This window comes from Podarcis bocagei, assembly GCF_964188305.1.
Source record: "Podarcis bocagei genome assembly, chromosome: 10".
In the NCBI taxonomy this organism is placed as follows: Eukaryota; Metazoa; Chordata; class Lepidosauria; order Squamata; family Lacertidae; genus Podarcis; species Podarcis bocagei.
Window position 1 is genome coordinate 58,160,599 of NC_138135.1, and position 21,859 is coordinate 58,182,457.

The 21,859-nt window shown below is 44.2% G+C and overlaps 1 protein-coding gene across 4 annotated transcripts in view; it reads left to right on the forward strand.

Annotated features, from left to right (window-relative positions):
• ST7 (suppression of tumorigenicity 7) overlaps positions 1–21,859 on the forward strand; it is a 105,278-nt gene that overhangs the window by 61,877 nt on the left and 21,542 nt on the right. For all 4 annotated transcript variants that reach the window (XM_081211679.1, XM_081211680.1, XM_081211682.1 and 1 more), the window contains exons 2-8: positions 1,334–1,416; positions 5,774–5,933; positions 7,806–7,860; positions 9,141–9,256; positions 10,414–10,489; positions 13,283–13,437; positions 19,135–19,232. In XM_081211679.1, the coding sequence (XP_081067805.1) occupies positions 1,334–1,416; positions 5,774–5,933; positions 7,806–7,860; positions 9,141–9,256; positions 10,414–10,489; positions 13,283–13,437; positions 19,135–19,232 (743 nt within the window). The remainder of the gene's footprint in view (positions 1–1,333; positions 1,417–5,773; positions 5,934–7,805; positions 7,861–9,140; positions 9,257–10,413; positions 10,490–13,282; positions 13,438–19,134; positions 19,233–21,859) is intronic.

Here is a 21,859-nt window from a genome sequence, read left to right on the forward strand (position 1 = left end):
TACTGGGAAAACACAAGTTCTAATTCCCATTTGGTCATGAGGCTTACGGGATGACCACCCCTATATTATCGTCTGCACTGCAAGATGTGGAAATTACTGGCATTGCATACAGGTGAACTGACAAATGTTCTCCCAGAGGGTTTTTGGGTTTTTTGCTGTGCTGTTTTTAAATTTCAATTTATGCAATAATTTCCTTCCCTCCCTAAAGACATGCAACTAAGGGGGTGGGATTTTAAAGAACAGAAACAAGGGTTGACAAAGGAGGTGAAGTTTAGAAAGATGTGCAGCAGGCAGCTCCAGTTGTTAAAACAAGACCCATCTTTCAGTTCAAATGGTTTCATGCACAGTAAATTCTTAAGAACCCTTGATTGTGCTGGCATAAAGCATTGTGCTCCAGTGACATACAGGAACAGTCACTCTCTGTAACAAAAGCATTTCTGCATCACACTTGGCTCGGGCTGTGCTTTTGCCTTGCTATGACATCCTGTAGCTGCTTAGCTAACGCAAGGGATCTGAAAGGGAAGTATTGACATGAAATCTTCTGTGCTTGCCTGCTAGGTTTTGTTAACACTGTAATACAGAACAGCGCTCAGGAGACAGGTTGAGCAAGATACTAGCATAACTTTGTTGGCTCGCATCTATATGCTGGCAGAAGGATGCTGAATGTATTTGGCAGTCAACGTTAGGTTTTTCGTTAATCTCTGTCTTTCATGTCATTTCCAGAAGGTAGATTAAAGCTGCCTAGATAGATTGCAGAAGCAAAGGCTTGAATGCCTTTATGTTGCTCTGCCCTCTCTAGTCCAGCTTTGTGCTGGATATAGGAAGCATTAAGGTTTCGCGGGTGGCGCTGTGGGTTAAACCACAGAGCCTAGGACTTGTCGATCAGAAGGTTGGCGGTTCGAATCCCCGCAACAGGGTGAGCTCCCGTTGCTTGGTCCCTGCTCCTACCAACCTAGCAGTTTGAAAGCATATCAAAGTGCAAGTAGATAAATAGGTACCGCTCTGGCGGGAAGGTAAACGGCATTTTTGTGCGCTGCTCTGGTTCACCAGAAGCGGTTTAGTCAGGCTGGCCACATGACCTGGAAGCTGTATGCCGGCTCCCACGGCCAGTAAAGCGAGATGAGCGCCGCAACCCCAGAGTCTGTCACGACTGGACCTAATGGTCAGGGGTCCCTTTACCTTTATCTTTAAGCTTTCATATAGAATGCAACATGCTCTGGTTTCTGATGTTTTCAAAAAGCAAGAAATTTTCTTTTAACTTGACTTGCAAATGTTGGAACTGCAAAAGGTTAGAAAATGTCCTATACTAAGTGGTTTTCTTTTTCTCTTTTAGTGAGTATGTTTTTGAACACATTGACGCCCAAGTTCTACGTTGCTCTCACAGGAACTTCTTCATTAATATCAGGGCTTATTTTGGTGAGTAAAATTGTTGCATTTTACTACTTCTGTCTATAAACTTTTGAACGTCAGATTCCACATGTAAAAAATAAATAAATCTGATCTTTCTTGCTATTTCTTCCCTACACACCTACCTCCAACTTTGTGTCTCTGTGTACCTAAAAGAATTTGCATTTGCCATGGGCTGTGTGGTCTCTAGCATCTTCAAACCTAAAATTTCATTTTCGAAAGACAAAATTCATGCCTTGCGTGCTTCCATTTTCAGCTGTAGAGAGCTTCACTTGCCAACCTGTTTCTGCCAATCTTCTCACATTGGCCAATCCCATCTTTTAAACCCCTAGCCAATAGGAACCACCACAGCGTTTTCTGCAGCAGAGTTCAAAATCAGTACATTGTTTAAAATCCTATTTATATTGTGCCATGCCACCCCAGTCTCCAAGGGATTTCAGGGGTTGCTTAGCCCACAGTCTGTGTCTTCTGTTGGGCAATGAGACACAGTGGAGACTGTGGTGTCTTTATGATATATGGTTTATTTACACATATATCCAACCCGAGTCTACCAGTCGGAAGCTGCAGAAGCCCTGTCGAACGTTTGGGTTCCAAAAGAACATTCACAAACAATCACTTCTGGGTTTGCGGCGTTCTGGAGTCAAAATGTCCGAGTTCCAGGGTGTTCAACAACCAAGGTACAACTGTAGTGGGTTTTGTTAAAGGTCCTGGACCTCAATTCACTGAAGGTAACTCCACCCTGAGCATTATATTGGGTATCTTCCTGAGAAAGTTTTTTTTTAAGAAAGCTTAGTCACCTAAAACAGTCATCCTTATTGAGCTTGACTTCTGTCACTGGAACACTCTAGTAGACTGACTGCCAGCAGCTCTTCAGGGGTTCAAGAGGGGTTCAAGAGACCTACCTGGAGATGCCAAGGACTGGACCTTAGACTTTTTGCCTGCTTTGGAATTCATGCCTTCCGTGTGTTCCAGTGCATGCAGACAATGTGTTCAGCAGAGCTGCAATCTCTCTTCAGCGCCTCTCGCTGCTACTTAAGGCTTATTCACAAAAGAAATCTCTGAAGAATAACGACATTTGCCAAAGGGTTTAGAGACCTTCCTTGCCTTGTTGTTTTCAAGCAAGAGGGAGATCATTACGGAATTAATTACTGTATCCTGAGTATTCCTTGAACAGATAGCACCTCAAGGCATATGGTTAGCCTTCAGAGAAATTAAAACTTCCCTTGTAGGTGTGAACAAAAGAGGCTTGGAGAGTAGATACTATAGTAAGAGGAGCTGTCTGTTGTTGTTTTTTTAAAGAGACCCAACAATTAGGACAGTAAGGTGAAGGCTTTCAAAGCACGACTTGGCCATTTTTGCAGGAATTCACAGAGAGAAATTAGTGTTTGGCTGCCTTCCTTTTCATATGCAAATAACGATGATACTAATAACTTTAAACTGGAAGTAATTAAGAATATTCACATTGTTTTAATTTATCATTGCATTAAGATGTGGCGATGGGGAAGCAGCCCTTACTATTTTATTTCTTGTACTGCTGGCTCAGGGATATTGGCAGTTATACTAATTTATATATTTTATCATTTCGTTATGCCTTTCTTTAGAATCAAAGTTGATAGATACTGAAATTGTTCAATATTTTGTTTTAACCACGCTGAATAATTATTTAAGTAATAACTGTAAACTGTTTCGGTTGCTGCCAAGCCAGGATACAAGTATGAAGATGAGTGATAGCCCTGCACTCAATGGTGCTAAAAAGTTACGGTATGCTTGGCTGTAGTAGGTGGGCAGGATATGGCAAGGGCATGTGATGTCTGAGGCATGTAACCCAATGTCATATGGAGAAAGCAGCTGGCTTACAGCTGCATCCTTTGCAAGCACAGTTTGGGCCAGAGGTCCCACAAATGTAGGAAAAGGGGTCAGATACTACAGCTGCTTTAGTGCTGCTGCTGTTTACACTACGGCGTTACGATTTGCTTTGTGCTGTGATGTACGTTGTAATGTAAGACTACTGAGAAGGGGTCGAGAAAGTGCCGAAGTCAGTTTGGGCTCCCCTCACATTCTTCTTTCTTCTCTCTCTTTGGCGATCACTCGTAGCCGAGTAAGATTGTCTTCCATAAACACGGTTTTAACAATGAGCCCGTAAGTGACTGTGGAGGCCAATTCTGGACCCACACGTCCTTCCACAGTGGGGACATTGGTTTCCGGGTGGGAGTTGATCATGGTGCGGATTTGGCAAGCTTGCCTTCCTCTTAGCACGTTTCTCCCTTGCGTCCTGAGTTCAAGTGTCTTCAAAGCCCATGGCACCTTTGGTAGAGGCTGTTCTCCAATTAGCAAGTGTTTCCCAATTGTTGGTGTTTAAACTACATTTTTTAAGATTTGCCTTGAGACAGTCTTTAAACCTCTTTTGTTGACCACCAGCATTTACGCTTTCCATTTTTAAGTTCAGAAATAGAGTAGTTGCTTTGGAAGACGATCATCAGGCATCCGCACAACATGACCACTCCAACGAAGTTGATGTTAAAGAGTCACCCCAAACATATATTCAATTCACATAACTCACCCCAAACAGATATTCAATGCAGATCCTATTTAGGATACATAAAAGAGCACTGTATGCAAACATTCCCCTTTTAATTCTGCAACCTATTTGCAGACAGAGAAGTTTTAGGGGATGCCATTTCACCAAATTTCTCCAGTTTCACAGGGGTGGGGCTTGTCAGCAGAAGTCATGGAGCTTTCTCTCCGCCCCCCCCCTTTAAAGTTGTTGGTGTTGCAACCGTGTTGAGCAGTGTGGCCACCATTTTTCACTCTCCACAATATTGCATCATTCCAGGACACTTTGGGGGTGGGGGAGGCAAATAGCAACCAACACACACACACACACACAAAAAAAAAATGGTGGAGAATATCCGGAGCAAATTCTGCAGTAGATCTATGAAAAGGACAGAAACCAGCAAAGAAGCCTCTTCGTAATAACTGGCTAGGCATTTCCCTCTTAGCATATAACGTTGACTTCTATGAATCGGATCATTCAGCCCAGTATTGTCTGCTCGGACTGGCAGCAGCTCTTGAATATTTCAGGCCTTTCTTAGCTCTGCCACCTGAGCTGCTTTAACTTGAGATGCCAGGGATTAATCCTGTGGCTAATTAAGTACAGTGGTGCCTCGCAAGACGAAATTAATCCATTCCGCGAGTCTCTTCGTCTTGCGGTTTTTTCGTCTTGCGAAGCACGGCTATTAGCGGCTTAGTGGCTATTAACGGCTTAGCGGCTTTAAGAAAAAGGAAACAAACTCGCAAGAACTCGCAAGACGTTTCGTCTTGCGAAGCAAGCCCATAGGGAAATTTGTCTTGCGGAACGACTCAAAAACGGAAAACTCTTTCGTCTAGCGAGTTTTTCGTCTTGCGAGGCATTCGTCTTGCGGGGCACCACTGTACTCCAAGTAGCTCCAGAGCAGGGAAGTGAGACAGACCCAGGAATGGATAGATGGATATTTGCAGCTTTTTAAGGGAAATTATGAGCAATAGGTGAGAAATAGCTTCTTGGTTGCTTCTGTATCGAGCACAGACCCCTGGCCCTTCTGTTTAAAGCTCTCTGTGGCTTTGCAATTATTTCCCATTATATGTTTGCCAATGATAGGTGGCCACTTACGCATCACCAAAAGAAGAAATGCATCACTAAACAAGGGGATGAAAAGAGGTCACAGGTTTGCATATAAGTTGCAAATTCAGAAATAAATACCATAATTTAAATAGAAATCCCGTGCATCTCACCATAGCTGGGGGCAAGGAACTAGGTTCCTGCTCAGTCACCTAGAATCATAGAATCGTAGGGTTGGAAGGGACCCTGAGGGTCATCTAGTCCAACCCCCCGTTATGCAGGAAAATGCAGCTGTCCCATACAGGGATCGAACCTGCAACCTTGGCATTATCAGCACCACGCTCCAACCAACTGAGCTAAGGTGTCCAGGTGCTAAATGTCAGTGAGCAACTTTGAGGCCCCTGTTCTGTCTTCTCATTGTTTTGTGTCTTTAAACTGAATTTGGAATAGGCAGCCTTTCCAAATACTCTTTCAAACAGCTTCTCCTTGTGTCTCTCCCACACTCCCTGTTTTCCATAAAGCCTGTTTTAGTATGTTGGTGGCTCTTGGTGTAGCACCCAATCAATCTCTGCAAGGTTATGATTTATAAAGCAACACCGCATATACTGACGGCACTATATACGGAATAAATAAGGATAACAATTCATCCCAAAAAATACCTTTAAATATAGAATCAGAGCTTAAAAGAAAACACAAGTGGCCAGTGGAAATTACTTTGGAGTTAAGGAAAGCAAACTAATGAATGCACATATTCGCTTCTGTTTTTAGATATTTGAGTGGTGGTATTTTCGCAAGTATGGGACCTCGTTCATTGAGCAAGTCTCGGTGAGTCACTTGCGCCCTCTGCTGGGAGGGGTGGACAACAACTCGCCCAACAACTCAAATACAAGCAACGGGGATTCTGATGCAAATCGGCAGAGTGTCTCAGGTAAGACAATTCCGCTTGTCCTGCGCAGATTGTTAACTATAGTAGTATGTCCTTTTAAAATGCAAGAACGATCGTGGGTTATGCTTTTTACTATTGACAGCAAACCTGTAATGTCCTGGATTCCGTTTTTCTTTTCTTTTTTTAAGTGTTCTGTTATCGCTCATGTTCCAGCCTTCAGGTATGGATGCTGATCTCAGAGGCATCTTGGGGTCCTTCAACCAGTGGCTCCCTAGGGGAAGTGAATTACTGCCTCCAATCTATTTGTAGCTTGTTTTGTTCTGGCAGAGGAAGCGGAACAAACTTTGCAAGAACTCGAATAGCATATCACTTCAGAAGCCACCTAGAGCAAACGATTAGCTACATATCTTCTCGCCTGCAAGCTTCCATTTTTGACTTTGAAATGGAACAGTGTTAGCACTTGACATAGAAAGAAATTGAAACATGAGTGGTTTTAGGAATGAATTTATTCACCAAGTCGACTTTTCCCCAGTTGAATCTGCTCCTAGTGTTCCTTCATCCTGGTGTCAGACTTTTCTGGCTAATAATAATAAATTTTATTTATACCCTGCCCTCTCTGGCCAGAGCCGGGCTCAGGGCGGCTAACACCAGTAAAATTACAATAAAAACATAATGGGGGGGACCAATGTAAAATACAGGTTAAAATGCAGTTTAAAATGCAGCCTCATTTTAAAAGTAGCCCATAGATCAAAACCGTAAGGGGAGGGAAACATAAGGGTTAGACTGAGTCCAAACCAAAGGCCAGGTGGAACAGCTGTTACTTGCAGGCCTGCGGAAAGATGTCAAGTCCCGCAGGGCCCTAGGCTCTTGACAGAGCGTTTCACCAAGTTGGGGCCAGTACTGAAAAGGCCCTGGCCCTAGTTGAGACCAATTTAACCACCTTGTGACCTGGGACCTCCAAAGTGTTGTCATTTGTGGACCTTAAGGTCCTCCGCAGGGCATACCAGGAGGGGCAGTCCTGTAGGTACATATAATATGTATTCCCCATCCCACCCTCACCCCCCAAAAAGTGCCATCATAACAAAAGATATCCATGCTTTTCCTACGAGTGCATTTGCAACAACAAATAAACTGCAACAACACCAGTGGTGGGAGATCAGGTAAGCATTGCCCCCCTGCCACTGGCTATAGTGCCACATGTTTATATCTATAAGCCAGAAAAGTCAATACGATATAAATCACATCTACACATATATCGCTCCCCAAAGTCTTCTTTAACTACCATGAGTCCCAGTCAAAAACTCTGGGAACTCTTAATAAGCCCCCTCTACAACAATTCTCATGATTCTTGTAAATTAGCATACCAATTAATTTACACACACTTTCTGCTAAAGGTGGATGAATTTCCAGCACCTGCTACTTCCCTCTTCTAGGTAATACTACTTGTACTGGGCAGGTTATTCAGACATACAAATCTACATGTCCCACAACACAGTCTTTGGTTTTTGGAACAGAATAATGCTGGCAACAACTAACTTCCGGGCCATTTCACAGTTAGAAATAGGAGGGCTGTGAACAATCTCTTTCTGAAATTTTGGAGGACTGTCGCCATCAAAGCAGACAATGCAAGGACTGATGGAACAGTGGTCTGATTCAGCATGCCAGCTTCATTTGTTCATATATGTACTAATAATTCATTGGGTCACAGAAGCACTCCAGATGTATATACTGTGGGCAAATCACAGGCCCTCCAATGGCGCCCATCTGTTGGATACCACCTGTATATTCGCCTGGTATTCTTTTAGATGCTTGGAATGCACCTGGAATGACTTAATTTGAAGGCAATTTTGTTTTCAAATAAACAGTAGCATTAACTGGTAATTAGAAGGCGTATATATTTTTCCATTGTTACAGAATGCAAAGTCTGGCGAAATCCACTAAATCTGTTTAGAGGAGCTGAATATAACCGGTAAGTGCTGCACAGAATTGTCATTCAAGCACAGTAGCCACTTTTAAAAGTTATGTTTGAGGACTCGTTCATTGTCACAGAATAACTTGGGGCTTATCCGATCAGCACAGTGGACAGGTTTCACATATATTGTATTTTTAATCCTTGTTGGAAGCCACCCAGAGTGGCTGGGGAAACCCAGCCAGATAGGCGTGGTACAAATAATAAATTATTATTATAATTATTATATGCATTCACACTTAACACTAAACCATGGCTTAGTACAGGGCCAGAAACCTTTTCTTCTTTTTTTTTGTTAGCCTGAAAGCTGCATTTCCCCGATGACAAGGATGAAGAGCCACGGGCCTAGTGGGTCCAAAGTGCAACCACTCCAGACCTCTTTATCACGCCCCCCCCAGCTCTCTCCATAGCCACTCCCTCTTTTCCTAGGCCACACCCCTCGCCCACCTTGCTACACATCAGGGGCAGACCTTGCTAATAATGGTGCGATGTGCCAGGCCAAAATTTGACGCCACCCAGTCAAGTCCTTGCACCACCTTCCCAAACCCAGTTAAGTGAGATGCTGGGCTTTGTGAAGGAGGCATATGAGGGTCCTGACAGGCACCTAGAGGCCTCCCACCTCCTTCCCGAAGCTGGGAAAGCACAAAGTAGGCTTTGGAAGGAAGTGGACCTTGTCAGAGTCCTCATGCCTTTGGGAAGGAGGCAGGAAGCCACCTTCTGAGCTGGGTGCCCTGGGGGGGGGCATTGCCTTAAATCTGCTTCCTTGAATATTTTTGCCTGGTTAGATTGCATCCTTGAATTCTGACAATGACTCTCACTTGCCTGGATAGAGGATATGCAGGGGGGTCTGTGAGTGTATGTAGAAACTAGCCTACTGTACAAAGGTTGGATTTATATTCACTGATTCACCCACTTTTGCTTCTGGTCCTACACACCCCTTCCTTCTGAAGGTTGTCGAGAAGAAAATGCAAAGATTCATTCTCTCTCACTCACACACACACCACACATTCTCCATCCAGGTAAGCGGGAGGCAATATCTGTGGTTTAAGGACAAATTCCAGCCTAGAAAGATCCTTTGGGAGCAGGGCTGTGAGAAGCACGGGGAGAGGTCTGATGGGTCCCCATTTCAGTAGGATGAAGAGGGCTCGTTATATCCAGTAGGATGAAAAGGGTATGAGAAGATTTCTGAGAATTTGGAATGGCCCATGGGGAAGATCTTCCGATGAATTTGCGATGGCGGTTTCTGCTATTTCTTGTACTCTCTTTTATACTCTCTCCAGGTATACCTGGGTGACGGGAAGGGAACCTCTGACATACTACGATATGAATCTTTCGGCGCAAGATCATCAGACCTTCTTCACGTGCGATACGGACCACTTAAGGCCTGCAGATGCCAGTAAGGAGTTTACTAATAAGTGTGCTTGGAAACGTATGACTTGGAGTGAATAGCAAAGTTTACTTCCAAGAAAATAGGGACAAGGTGTCTCGGATCACCAATCTGTTGTCTTTGCTTGTGTCTAAACCGCTTGCTTGGAGTGCTTGTCTAAATTATGGTTCTCAGCACTTCAGATTTGAAGTGTGAGTGCTGCTGCTTATCTAGCTGAAATGGTATCACCCTGTATCAGTAGGGTTTGGGTTAGCTCAGAAAACAGCCTGATAATGTCTGGGCATGTTCAGTGACCATGAAATGCTGACACTAAGGGAGGAAACAGAAAACCAAACGGGAGCGGGAATGGCCTGGAGAAGCTGAAGCCCTCCACACTGCAACACTTGGTTGCAGGTACCACTAGTAGGTATTCTTGCCCTTTCTCCAAAAATCTTCCTCTAGCGCAGGGTGTCCCAAACTTGGGTCTCCAGCTGTTTTTGGACTGCAATTCTCATCATCCTCGACCACTGGTCTTGCTAGCTGGGAGTGATGGGAGTTGTAGTCCAAAAACAGCTGGAGACGCAAGTTTGGGAAATTCTGCTGTAGTACAAGAGACGGGAGCTTGTGGTCTGCAGGTCAGATTTGGACCAGCACAGGTCCCAATTTGGCCTGCAAGGCCATTTTCCCCAAACCGCACCCACTTTCCCCATATGTCCAGTGTGACATCAGGAAGTGGAGATGTAGCTGGATCAGATGTGCGACCTGAGCTCCTCCCTGTGGGGGGAGCTCAGCCACACAGCCAATCACTGCGGAAAGGAGATGAGCACAGGGCAAATCATTGTGCAAGGGACTTTGGCAGGTGGGCAGGGCACCCTACCTGCCCATCATCTGAGATAAGTTGATTGACAGATGGGTTGTCCTGCCCACTTGCCAAAGCTGGTTTCCATTGTTGATTTCTGAGCAAACCATTCTTGGCACGTTTTCCTGTAGTTTCCTCTAACATTGTCTGCACAGATGTAAGTTTCCTCTTCCTCTGGACACGTTAAAAGAGTAAACCTGAGGTTTGGAGAGAAGGTGCGTCGAGACATTTGCCTGATAAAATGCCCCAACGGAATGCTTGACTACAGTTGCGTCCTGTCAAATCACCTCCTCTGTTTTTATTTATTTTTAAATACTTTGCTCAACAGTAATGCAAAAAGCGTGGAGGGAGAGAAATCCACAGGCCAGAATTTCTGCAGCACACGAAGCCTTAGAGCTAAATGAGTAAGTATCTCAACAGTCATTTGAAAATGGTTTTGCTTGATCATGAACAGGGGTGGGAAACTTACAGCCTTGGGGACCAAATGTGGCCCTCCAAGCCTCTTATTTGGCCCCCAGAACTCTCCCCAGCCATGCACTTCAATGGCCCTGTTCCACGCTCTCCTTGGGTACCTTAATGTCTTATTGAACTGTGACACTGCCTCTTGTTTGTTGAGAAGGATGGAGGACGGTGTAGCAACCTCTGGCTTTTGTGAGTAGCTGCGATGCAGCCTACTGTAAAAAAAAGAGTGAAAGCCACCCTCTTTTTGCCTCTGGCCTCAGCCTCCATGTGGCCCCCGGAAGATTCCCTAATGAGGAAACACTGCCTTCAGATTAAAAGATTGTCCCCACCCCTGATCTAGACTGTTCATGCTAATTTCTTATCTTTGGGAGGGTGAGGTACAAAGTGAGGTAGTTCTCCAAATTTGCAAACGGTGGGCAATAGGGAAGGACCTATAATTCTTTTTTCATCTGTTCGTGCTAACTGCTGATGCTTGCATGGCAAAGTAGTTTTTAGTAGTGAAATAAGAGCAGGGTGGCGCTGTGGGTTAAACCACAGAGCCTAGGACTTGCCGATCAGTAGGTCGGCGGTACTAATCCCCGTGACCGGGTGAGCTCCCGTTGTTCGGTCCCTGCTCCTGCCAACCTAGCAGTTCGAAAGCACAAAAGTACAAGTAGATAAATAGGTACCGCTCCGGCGGGAAGGTAAACGGCGTTTCTGTGCACTGCTCTGGTTCACCAGAAGTGGCTTAGTCATGCTAGCCACATGATCCGGAAGCTGTACGCTGGCTCCCTCGGCCAAGAAAGCGAGATGAGCGCCACAACCCCAGAGTCGGCCACGACTGGACCTAATGGTCAGGGGTCCCTTTACCTTAAGAGCAGGAGAAATTCTGCTAATACTGAGGCCTATTTATTTATTTATTTCAAACATGGACTTTGTTATTCCTTTAAAATAAAATACGCATTCAATTGTTCTTGTGGTTTCTGAGCTCCATTCCGAATGTTTCAAGTTAAAAATAGTAGCCTACTCTGATCCAGCAATGTATTGCCAGTTATTTATTTGGAACACAATCCTGCACAGAATTTTGCTTTGCAGAACTTTGCATGCGCTATGTGTCTGGACAGTGGCTCCTTGCCTCCTTATTGGGGCTTTGCATACCAGCCGCTCTGCACTGAGTGCCAGTAGTCTGCTGAGTCGCAGAACGAATGGAGCTTCAGGTAGACACTATTTTTGGCTGGGACCTATTGCAATGGATTTGACTGGCCACAACAGTTATTGCAAATGCTGCACAGCTTGCTGGACTGTGCCATATCCTGAGTCCCAGCTTTGTATGCCTGGGATTTCTGGCCTGGTGGTTTGCATATTTATGGGACCGCCTCTCCTGGTATGCCCCGCAGAGGACCTTAAGGTCCATGAATAACCATAATTTAGAGGTCCCAGGCCCTAAGGAAGTCAGACTATCCTCCACCAGGGCCAGGGCCGTCTCAGTGATGGCTCCGACCTGGTGGAATGCTCTGTCCCATGAGACTAGGGCCCTTCAGGATTTAACCTCCTTCCACCAGACCTGTAAGACAGAGCTATTCCGCCTGGCCTTTAATTTGAATTCAGCCTGGTCTTTTATTTCCCTTCTCTCCCCCCTCCCACCCATTATGAAGATTACCCACTCTGAGACCCCACAGCTAATTCTCCCCTGGTCTCCTCGCTGGGCCAAGTAGGACTAATTCAGCCAGCTAGCCCTGGTGACTATCTAATGCTTATTAGATGGATTTCCCCCAAATTGATTTCTGAACTTCGAATTTTATTGTTATTCATGTTTTTATACTGTATTTTATGCTGCTTTTACAATTAAGTGTTTTAAATTGGTTGTTAGCCGCCCTGAGCCCGGTTTTCCGAACCGGGAAGGGCGGGGTATAAATAAAAAATTAGTATTTATTATTATTATAGCATGGATCACACCCTTACTTGTGTCACATAGAACCTGCATTTCAGACAGCTACTTGTGGTAAGATCTCTATATGGGAGAAGAAGCAATAGGTCCAGGTCCTAGCCAGTTCAAATGAAACTTTCAGGCTGCAGTCTCCATTAATGGGAATAGGAGTCCCTTGTTTATGCAGAGGTCTGGGTTGCAGCCTCTTGCTGCTCCTGCCATTGGCTTAAGTGGCTGGGTGGCTTCACACATACCTTGCAGAATTGTTCTCCTCCAGTGAAGTGAATGGAGGAGCACTAATAGACCGCAGCGTAGCAGATGCTTCAGAGAGCCTCCATGAACACATGGAATTGCACGCGTGTTTCCTATCACAAATAGGGACGCGGGCGGCGCTGTGGGTTAAACCACAGAGCCTAGGGCTTGCCGATCAGAAGGTTGGCAGTTCAGATCCCCGTGACGGGGTGAGCTCCCCTTGCTTGGTCCCTGCTCCTGCCAACCTAGCATTTTGAAAGCACATCAGAGTGCAAGTAGATAAATAGGTACCACTCCGGCAGGAAGGTAAACTGCGTTTCCGTGCTCTGCTCTGGTTCGCCAGAAGCGGCTTAGTCATGCTGGCCACATGACCCAGAAGCTCCCTTGGCCAATAAAGCGAGATGACCGCCGCAACCCCGGAGTTGTCCGCTGCTGGACCTAATGGTCAGGGGTCACTTTACCTTCCTATCGCAATAAGACAGACAAAAGCTACGTGTTAATTGGATATAGCCTAGAAAATGCTTTTCCCTTTCCTAGTTTGTCTTACTAATGATTGTTTCTGTTGTTTCACTGACAGGTGTGCCACTGCCTATATTCTGTTGGCAGAAGAGGAAGCAACAACTATTGTGGAAGCAGAGAAGTTGTTCAAACTGGCTCTGAAGGCTGGCGAAGGCTGCTACAGGCGTAGCCAACAGCTGCAGCATCATGGTGCCCAGTATGAAGCTCAACACAGTAAGCTAGTCTCTCTTCGACTAAAAATCCCAAGACCTTTCAAGAGACAAATAGTTGCTAGTAGTGGGGTAGGAGAACTGAAAATAACGCCGATATATTTCACATCTGGCAACCATTGCCTATGGAAGTGTATACTCAATTCTAGGAGGCTGTTTGCTCAGAATCGAGTACAGTGGTACCTTGGTTCTCGAATGGCTTAGTTGTCGAATAAATCAGCTCCCGGATGCCGCAAACCCGGAAGTAAGTGTTCCAGTTTGCGAACGTTTTCCGGAAGCCAAACGTCTGATGCAGCTTCCGCTTGAGTGCAGGAAGCTTCTGCAGCCAATCGGAAGCTGCGTCTTGGTTTTGGAATGGTTTTGGGAGTCAAACGGACCCACAGAATGGATTAAGTTCAAGAACCAAGGTTCCACTGTATACACTTTCAGAGTGAATGCTAAATACATTACTTCAGGTAAATGAGCCACCATAGCCGCTAGAGGGCCGTGGAAATTTGTGCCCTTAGCTTTTTAGGCTCCTCTACCCGTGCACCATCTGAAACCAAAGAAGCGTATTGGTTTTCCACATGTGAAATATATCAGCATTTTTTTCAGCTTTCCTAACACACCTAGTTACCCCTCTCAAACTTGCATTTCAAAAAATATTTACATGCTGTTTGTACACCATTCCTCCTCCAGTGATTTCTGAGTGTTCTGTGGGGTCAGAGGACTATCCTCATTCTTACCGTGTGATGTTAGGGTTAGGTTTCTCAGTGAGTTCGATGACTGAGCAGTATTTCAATCCCAAATCTTCTTTATTTGCAAGTGGCACGTTGGTTGCCAGATATGAATTATTTTTATTTTTTAGCCCTGCTACCCCACTATAGGCTAATAGCACTTTTTCACAGGGTTGTGTGTTATATACCACGATTCTCCCCAGAAACAGCACTGAACACAGTATACCTATTCTTGAGAATTTTAGCTTTAATTAAAAACAATTGAAAAGGTTTGTTTCTTGTCCTCCATAAAAGGGGGCTCCCTGTAACTGCTGAACAGAGGTTGCAGCAAACCCCTTTGAAGGTGCAGCAGTCAGCTGATGATGTCATTGTGACATCAGGTTATTGACAGGTGTGTGGTCTCACTCAGCTTTCAGAATTGGCCAGCAGGGTGTGAGGGAGTTAGGGATACATTTCCCTGCTGCTGCGCTCCATAAATGTGAGGCATCTGCTATTGATGGAAATGCAGTTATTGGAATTAAACGGTGTAATAAATATTGAAGTGATGTAAGGTAGGAAAATGGAATTAGATGGATATATCAAAATATGCAGGAACATAGGGGAATTTAAATGAACCTTGGGAGGGGAGGAAGGGAAGTCACATGTATGGTATAACAAAATATGTTTGGTGTGTGTGTGTGTGTGTGTGTGTGTGTGTGTGTGTGTATGGAAATGCAGTTACTGTCGGAAATCAAGCCTTTATCAGGAGAAACTGGCAACTCTCCCAGGCACCTGGCTTGGTCTCCTGTTGACCTCCCTGTCTGCTTTCCTGGCAAGATCCAGGGAAAGGTCGCGATAGGCAATCCTTCTCAGCGTGAGAAGAACACCCCCCCTCTTTCCTGCCCCCCCTGGCAGGGGAAAGAGATAGACAGAAACGTATTTACATGCCTTTATTTCTGTCTTTGCAGCGTTACAAAAAACATGACTGCTCTCTTCAAACTCCAGCAGTCGAGAGAGAGAAAAAACACTCCCCCTGTACTTCCTGTACAGCTCATATTACACTCTGAGCTAATTCCGGTGCCCTCTGCACTGTGAATTGACTGTCCCTCTGTTTCCCACGGAACAGTCCTAACATTCCATCATGTGCTGTTTTCAAGCTAGCAGCTCGCGGCTGCATTGCTTCTATATCGTAACAGTTACTGGGAGTTCTGTGCACACAACCATACATTTGATTCACCTGACTTTCCCCACAGAATCATGGGAACCGTAGGTCTGTGAAGGGTAAACTGCAGTTTTCAGGATTCTTTGGAGGAAATCAAATCTATGGTCTGTACAAAGCAATTTATCTTGGGGTGGCCAAGAATTACCAGGAAGCATTAGTACCACTGAACAAAGATACGTGTGCCGTCCAGTTGTAGCCATTTGTATTCAAAAGGATACTTTTGCAACAAGTTGCCTGGAATAATCATTGCCAAATTTGGAAAGAAGCTGCAAGAGATCAGCTTATTTTAACCTGCTGAACTTTAGGAAACAGGAGCCTGAAACATGGCAACAATTTCGAAGGTCACTTTTCCACTTAGTGTGGGAAAGAAGTGGGAAAGTTGCCCCCTCCCCAATAAGATTTGACGTTTCTGCATTTCCATAAGCTGTTTACCTAGCTAGCGTGTTCCAGGAAATGTTTATTCACGACATATTCCCCAAAATGAAATGTGTTTTTAGAATGAGGAGCCTCCTATTGGGGCCCATGGAAATAACAGTGTAGAGGATTGATTCAAGCAGTCAGCAGCATGTCTATAAAACAGAATGCTCAAATTTCACAAAATGTGGGTGGTGACCTTATTGGGATCACTGATAAGGATGGCTTCTCATTTCAGGCACAGTGATCTCAGGCAGAAAATGAAATGGAATGTGTGTATTGAGTGCAGATGAAAAGCTTAGGAGTTGGAGAGGGAGAGAACTTCTACAATGGGCCTGGCAGCCAGGCGAGTTTACCCCATGATAATTCCAGATATGTTAGGTGGTACAAAAGATCTTATCATGGAAGATTTTAGGATTAAAAAGTCCAGGAGACATCTGAGGGCCTCTTTGCATGTGGCATCTGTGAGGCAGAGAGAGAGAGAAATCTCTTCCCAATAGACATTTTAAACACAGCAAAACCCAGAAGTGATTGTCATGACAAATCTAGCCAGATGTTGGTAAAATTACTCTTGAACTGCTATTTGTTCCTTACTTGCTTTTGAGGCATTCAACAAACTAGATGATCTTCCTTAGATTATCAGCCCATTAAATGGATCCTGCAGAGGATCTTGTTTTAGAATATCCTTTTGACACCTCCCAACCTCGTGTTTCTATCTATTCCATGCAAATTGTTCCTGATAACACAGAGACTGGCAGGGTGAAAGTGTTTGTAACTTGGCTTTCTTCAATTCAACCAAGGGAAATGATTTTGAATTCCAGAAAATGCTGAAAAGCCTCAGGTTCTGTAAATAACAGTGTAATCCTATTCATGTCTACTCAGACGTAAGTGCCATTGAATTCAGTGGGACCTACTCTCAGGTAAATGTAGATAGGATTACAGCCCAAGACCATTTTACAATGTCTTGAATAGACGCTTTTATTGACTCTATGTTGACCATTCCTTGAGTCACTATAACACAGCTTGGAGGACAAACCAATCTAATTATGTTATATATAACCATGTTAAAAACAGATGTGGCTAATGAGCCCTTTATTAAATACTGGGAAACCATTCTAGAGATAAGTGGTTACTTAATATGAACTACAGCTGAAGGAATTCCCTCTCCTGCCTTATTTATTTTCTCTTTGAAAGTCAGACCTGTTGCTTAATCTGTCTGAAAAGTACAATCATGGCTTTGGGATAATTTGTATGTATTCTGAATGCTTTTGGCTTATATCTTGTTGTGATTAGAAGAGATTTCAAAACGTGAGGACCATAATCTGCAAATACTTGGTTGACAAGTAGGATACATTAGGCCAATGTATGGCAACACAACAAGTGTGTTGTCTTAATACTGTGACTCTGTAGATCATTATCTACATATTACAACTAAAGAAAGGGTATGATGCCTTATTCTCAAAAAAGTCTTTGAAAAGAAAAAAATCTTGATTTGTTCTTTGTTAAACGGTCAATGCTCAAATTTATTTCTATTAATGTTTGTGGATAACTACGATATCACAAGGAACTGTGTAAATTCAGTGTGAAGGAAGAGTTCAGCGTGTTTATATTCACACAACTCTACCAGAGGCAGAAAATCTTGCTGCTTGGTCTATATATATCGTGTGCTTGTGTGTGTGTAGGAATTTGACTTCCTTGACTTGAAGCAAGGAAAGGACTTTTCAGTTGCAGAGGCACCCTTTGGAGGCAGGCAGACCTGAACACTGCACGCTGCACCTGGTCTACCAAGGCTGCAGAGTCCAATCTATACACCAAAGTTTTCATGGTTTCTCCACCCCTGCCCCTTTTCATCCTCTAGGCTGGCTGAAGGAGGATGGCTGGGATGGGGAAAGACCATAAGTTTCTTGGTACCCCCTGTATAGTGTTGAATAACAAGGGTCTCTTCGTTAAGTCCCACGAGAAAAGACCTCACATCATGTCTATTGCTGATGCTCAAGCTGTGAGTGCCAAAACCCATTCACATGTGTGGAATTGGCAAGGTTGGAGGGACCCTAAAGCTTGGAGAAATAATAATAATACTAACAAAGCTATCATTTTACAAGAAAAACTGTACTGGGGACCCCCTCCCCCCCAAAAAAACCCCCCAAAATGAATATTATCGATGACTATGGAATGTTGACCAACTTTGGGGTGGGAGGTGGTCAACGGGAAAACCTGGAGGGGGCTGGAATGGAATACTTTGGGTCCTGAGCAGCAGCAATCCTACTTTCATGTCCCATTTGCCCTCCTCCTTCTTGCAGTCTTGTGCAACAAGCCAGCCCCATAGAGACATTAGGGTTTTTTGTTAAAATCATATTAGGCATTCACTGCATGGTTCATGGCTGCAGGCCATCTGTTGTGATCATTGCACCCCTGTCTTGCAATAAGCTAGTCGTGTGCAAGCACTGGTGCTCACATAATCGGTATTTACATGCTTACTGCTTCTGAAAGTGTGCTATTGACAGTGTGCAAAAGAGAGAGAGAGAGAAGGGATTCTCTCCATGGTACTGAACAGACTCAGCTTGTGATGCATAGAACGCCATTGCACAGAAGGCAAATTCAGATTCAAATGGCTTTTCCAGTGCTGCTATGTATGGCTGAACTCTTAAGAGCGGCAGTCAGCTGTTTACAGTGTACAAAGAATGCCCTGGAGGGATGGTTGACTTGAAACTGGTAGCTGAAAGCATCTCTCCTCTTACCAGAACTCTTTAAATTGCATGATAATGTTGAAAACCCTGGACTCCTTTGGGAGGAAGGGCAGCATAACAAATTCAATAAATAAATAAATTTGAATTCAGCTGTACAGAAAGCAACCTGCAACTGCAACAGCAATTCACACTGCAATCATTTGTAGCTAAACTTCATCAAGAAATGGAAACCTTTTCAGAGAGTCAGGACGATAAACACTTGCCTAAGTGAGGCAAGGTATAGAAGTTTGCATAATTTTGGCATGCATGTGAGTTCTTCTTGTATTAGTGATTAGAATTGTTAACAGTATGCTGTAGAATTGAGGCTAAAGAAAAACCCTCACATATTTTTTTTATTAAGTGTACTTCTTGACTAATCCTGGGCAGGTTCCAGCTCTAGATCTTTGTAACTTAACAGTGAGGATTGTTGGTCTATGTACTTTTTATTGCTTCCTTCCACATATCTTTGGTATTCGGCAATAAGAATTCAAAGGAAAGGTTATACCTTACACTTTGAGGATGTTAAATGGAACCTTTGTTCTGTCTGTTTCTGCAAACACTCATCCTCTTAAAACCTCCCCCCTCCTTCTCTCTCTCTCTCTCTCTCCCTCTCTCCCTCTCTCTCTCTCTCTCTCTCTCCCCAGGACGGGACACTAATGTATTAGTCTACATTAAGAGGAGGCTGGCAATGTGTACAAGAAAGCTGGGGAGGACCAGGGAAGCTGTGAAAATGATGAGAGATGTGAGTTTGGATTTGTGTTCATATTTGTCTTATTACCATGCGCAGTCCAAAAACCATGACACTTAAAATACCTATTCCAGTATTGATTCTTTGTGCGGATCCTTCCCAACATTATCCCCAGCTTCATAGTTCCCTGCATGATGAGAGTGGAAGACCTTCTTGAGCGCATGTGAAATGCATAAGGCCCCTAAGGAAATATCCCAACAATGCCTCTATTGGACTTGCTTTTTATTCCCTCTTTCCACTTTCTGCTCCTCTCCTACTGCCTCACTGCCTGTAAGGGGTCTGACCTGGGAGATCCCCACTCCCTTACCCTGATAGCGAAAGTTTTCTAGCGAGTTTGATACCTTGGTTTTCCAGTTTGGGCCTTGCCCACAAAGATGGCTCCTTTTCTCAAGACCTCTGGGTAAACGTTGGCCTTTAGTTCTTTCCCACTAACTGGAAGATGATCTCATGCCATGTCATTTGACAGCGCTGCATCTTCAAGACCACAATAGTGGCTTGTCAATTAGAAGGGATGACTCAGCTATGAGATGGCATGGTCACGCTTAGGTTTTGGAAATTTACAACCTGGAAGTCTTCTGATTGGCTAGGAAGACTTGGTTCAGCTGCTAGGCCGTATTGTATGGAGTGACCCTATTCCCTTGTCTGCTGCCGTACACTTTTTCCAACATCTGTGGGGTCCATTGATCCTTTTCTATGTATTAGAACTCAGCTAAATGAGCTTTGCTATTTTTCTTTCGTTTTGCAATTGTGTTCTCTTGCACTCTTAGCAATATTCTCCAATTGTATTTTTTCAGTGGCCTATGAGTTCTCTTTTAATTATGTTGAACAAATCTACCTCTTTAATCTTCATGTGGTTTCTGGGGAAAGTCCTTGGTACTGGGTCCAGTTTCTTGGCCAAACTGCTACTGAGTAATTTTTGTGGGCATGAGTCTGGTTTCCAGCTCTTGCTCCTGTGAATCTCAAGGGGTATCTGGTAAGGTTCTGGGAGTCTCCTGGCCCAGACTGGTGGGACTATAGCAGCGATGGCTGCTGTACTAACTTGCAGGTTTGGGTCGTTTGGCGCCTGCTAGACCAACAAGGGATGGTTCCCAGGGTTTTGGGACTTCAGTCCTCTTACACCCTGCTTTCAAATAAGTGCAGGGTTTCCTGATTTGAATGTTGCCTTTTATTGTCAATGGGGAAGTAAGTACATAAACCCCGTACTCCCATATTTCACCGATACAAGGAAGGGAGGCATAACCACCGGACAAATGCTATTATTTATTTTAAAAGGATCAGCATGTAATGGGATGATTCCCTTATCAAGAGTAAATGTGGCAAAACCAGAAACTGATGCAATTACTTTGATTTGGAAAGAGGCAAGTGCGGTGCTGGATGTAACAAAAATGGTATCATAATATATAGAAAGAGAGATTTTTAATTAGGAATACTAAAACGAGCATTGTTCCCTATTGGGGGGGGGGTGGGTAGGAGGGGAGAGAGAGGCTATATTAGGCTGATGACATTGCTGATGCTTTGACCTCCCTTCCTGAGCTCATTCCCGCGATACAATTTTCTACTTATCTCAGTTGCTGTCAGCACTCTAGTTCATTTGCCAATACTTAGTACAGCATGTAAGTGCATGCATAGTAGCCCCAAGGGAAATATGCGCCAGTAGTGAAACGGACAGACCTTATCAGGAAATGGGCACCCCCTCTTTGCAGTCTAATTCCATTTTCCTGGATTTTACACGTATTTAGCTCACTACCAACATACGTGACAGCTTCAGTTCCATCATTGTGAAGCTGTCAGACATTCTGCCGCTCTTGGGCTCTAGCTAAATGTAGCCGCATTCTTAGGACCACGAACTTGACAGATGGTCGTTAATGGGGATGATTTCTCCATCTTGAGAAAGGATTTCTCCTTCTACACAAAGGAATCTTGGGGCAGCCATTTGAGCCTTCTAACTCCTTCAGCTGTTTGTTCCCACGGAGCCAAGTCAAGATTTTTCTACTTTTGAAAAAAAGATGAATTTTATCTTGCCATTTCTGTATCCCAGGCATAGATGGGAAGATGGACCCCTCTCCCCTGCAGTTCAATGAATAACCATTTTTGCAGCTTCCTTCCACATCACAGCATTGGGAGGAAGGGCAGAGGCTATGAGTTCATTTGAAAGATTGGAGGAAGGTGTGTACGCACCCCCTCCAAATCCAAGCTATATCAGGAGAAGTGCTAACATGTGAATGCTGGCACATCCTGGGAAACAAAATAGGGATTCAGCAAGCAGCCTTCCAGTGCACTTAAGATCTCATTTCCAGGCTTAAGGCAATATATAACAACCCTGAGGTTAATAATAATAATAATAATAATAATAATAATAATAATAATAAATTTTATTTATTAAGAGTCTTGTGCTCTACTGACTGAGCTAAGAACCAATGACTGTCATTGCCAGAGTGGTGCATGCTCTAGTTATCTCCCGCTCGGACTACTGCAACACGCTCTATGTGGGGCTACCTTTGAAGGTGGCCCCTGAAACTACAACTAATCCAGAATGCTAGACTGGTGACTGGGAGCGGCCGCCAAGACCACATAACACTGGTCTTGAAAGACCTACGTTGGCTCCCAGTATGTTTCCGAGC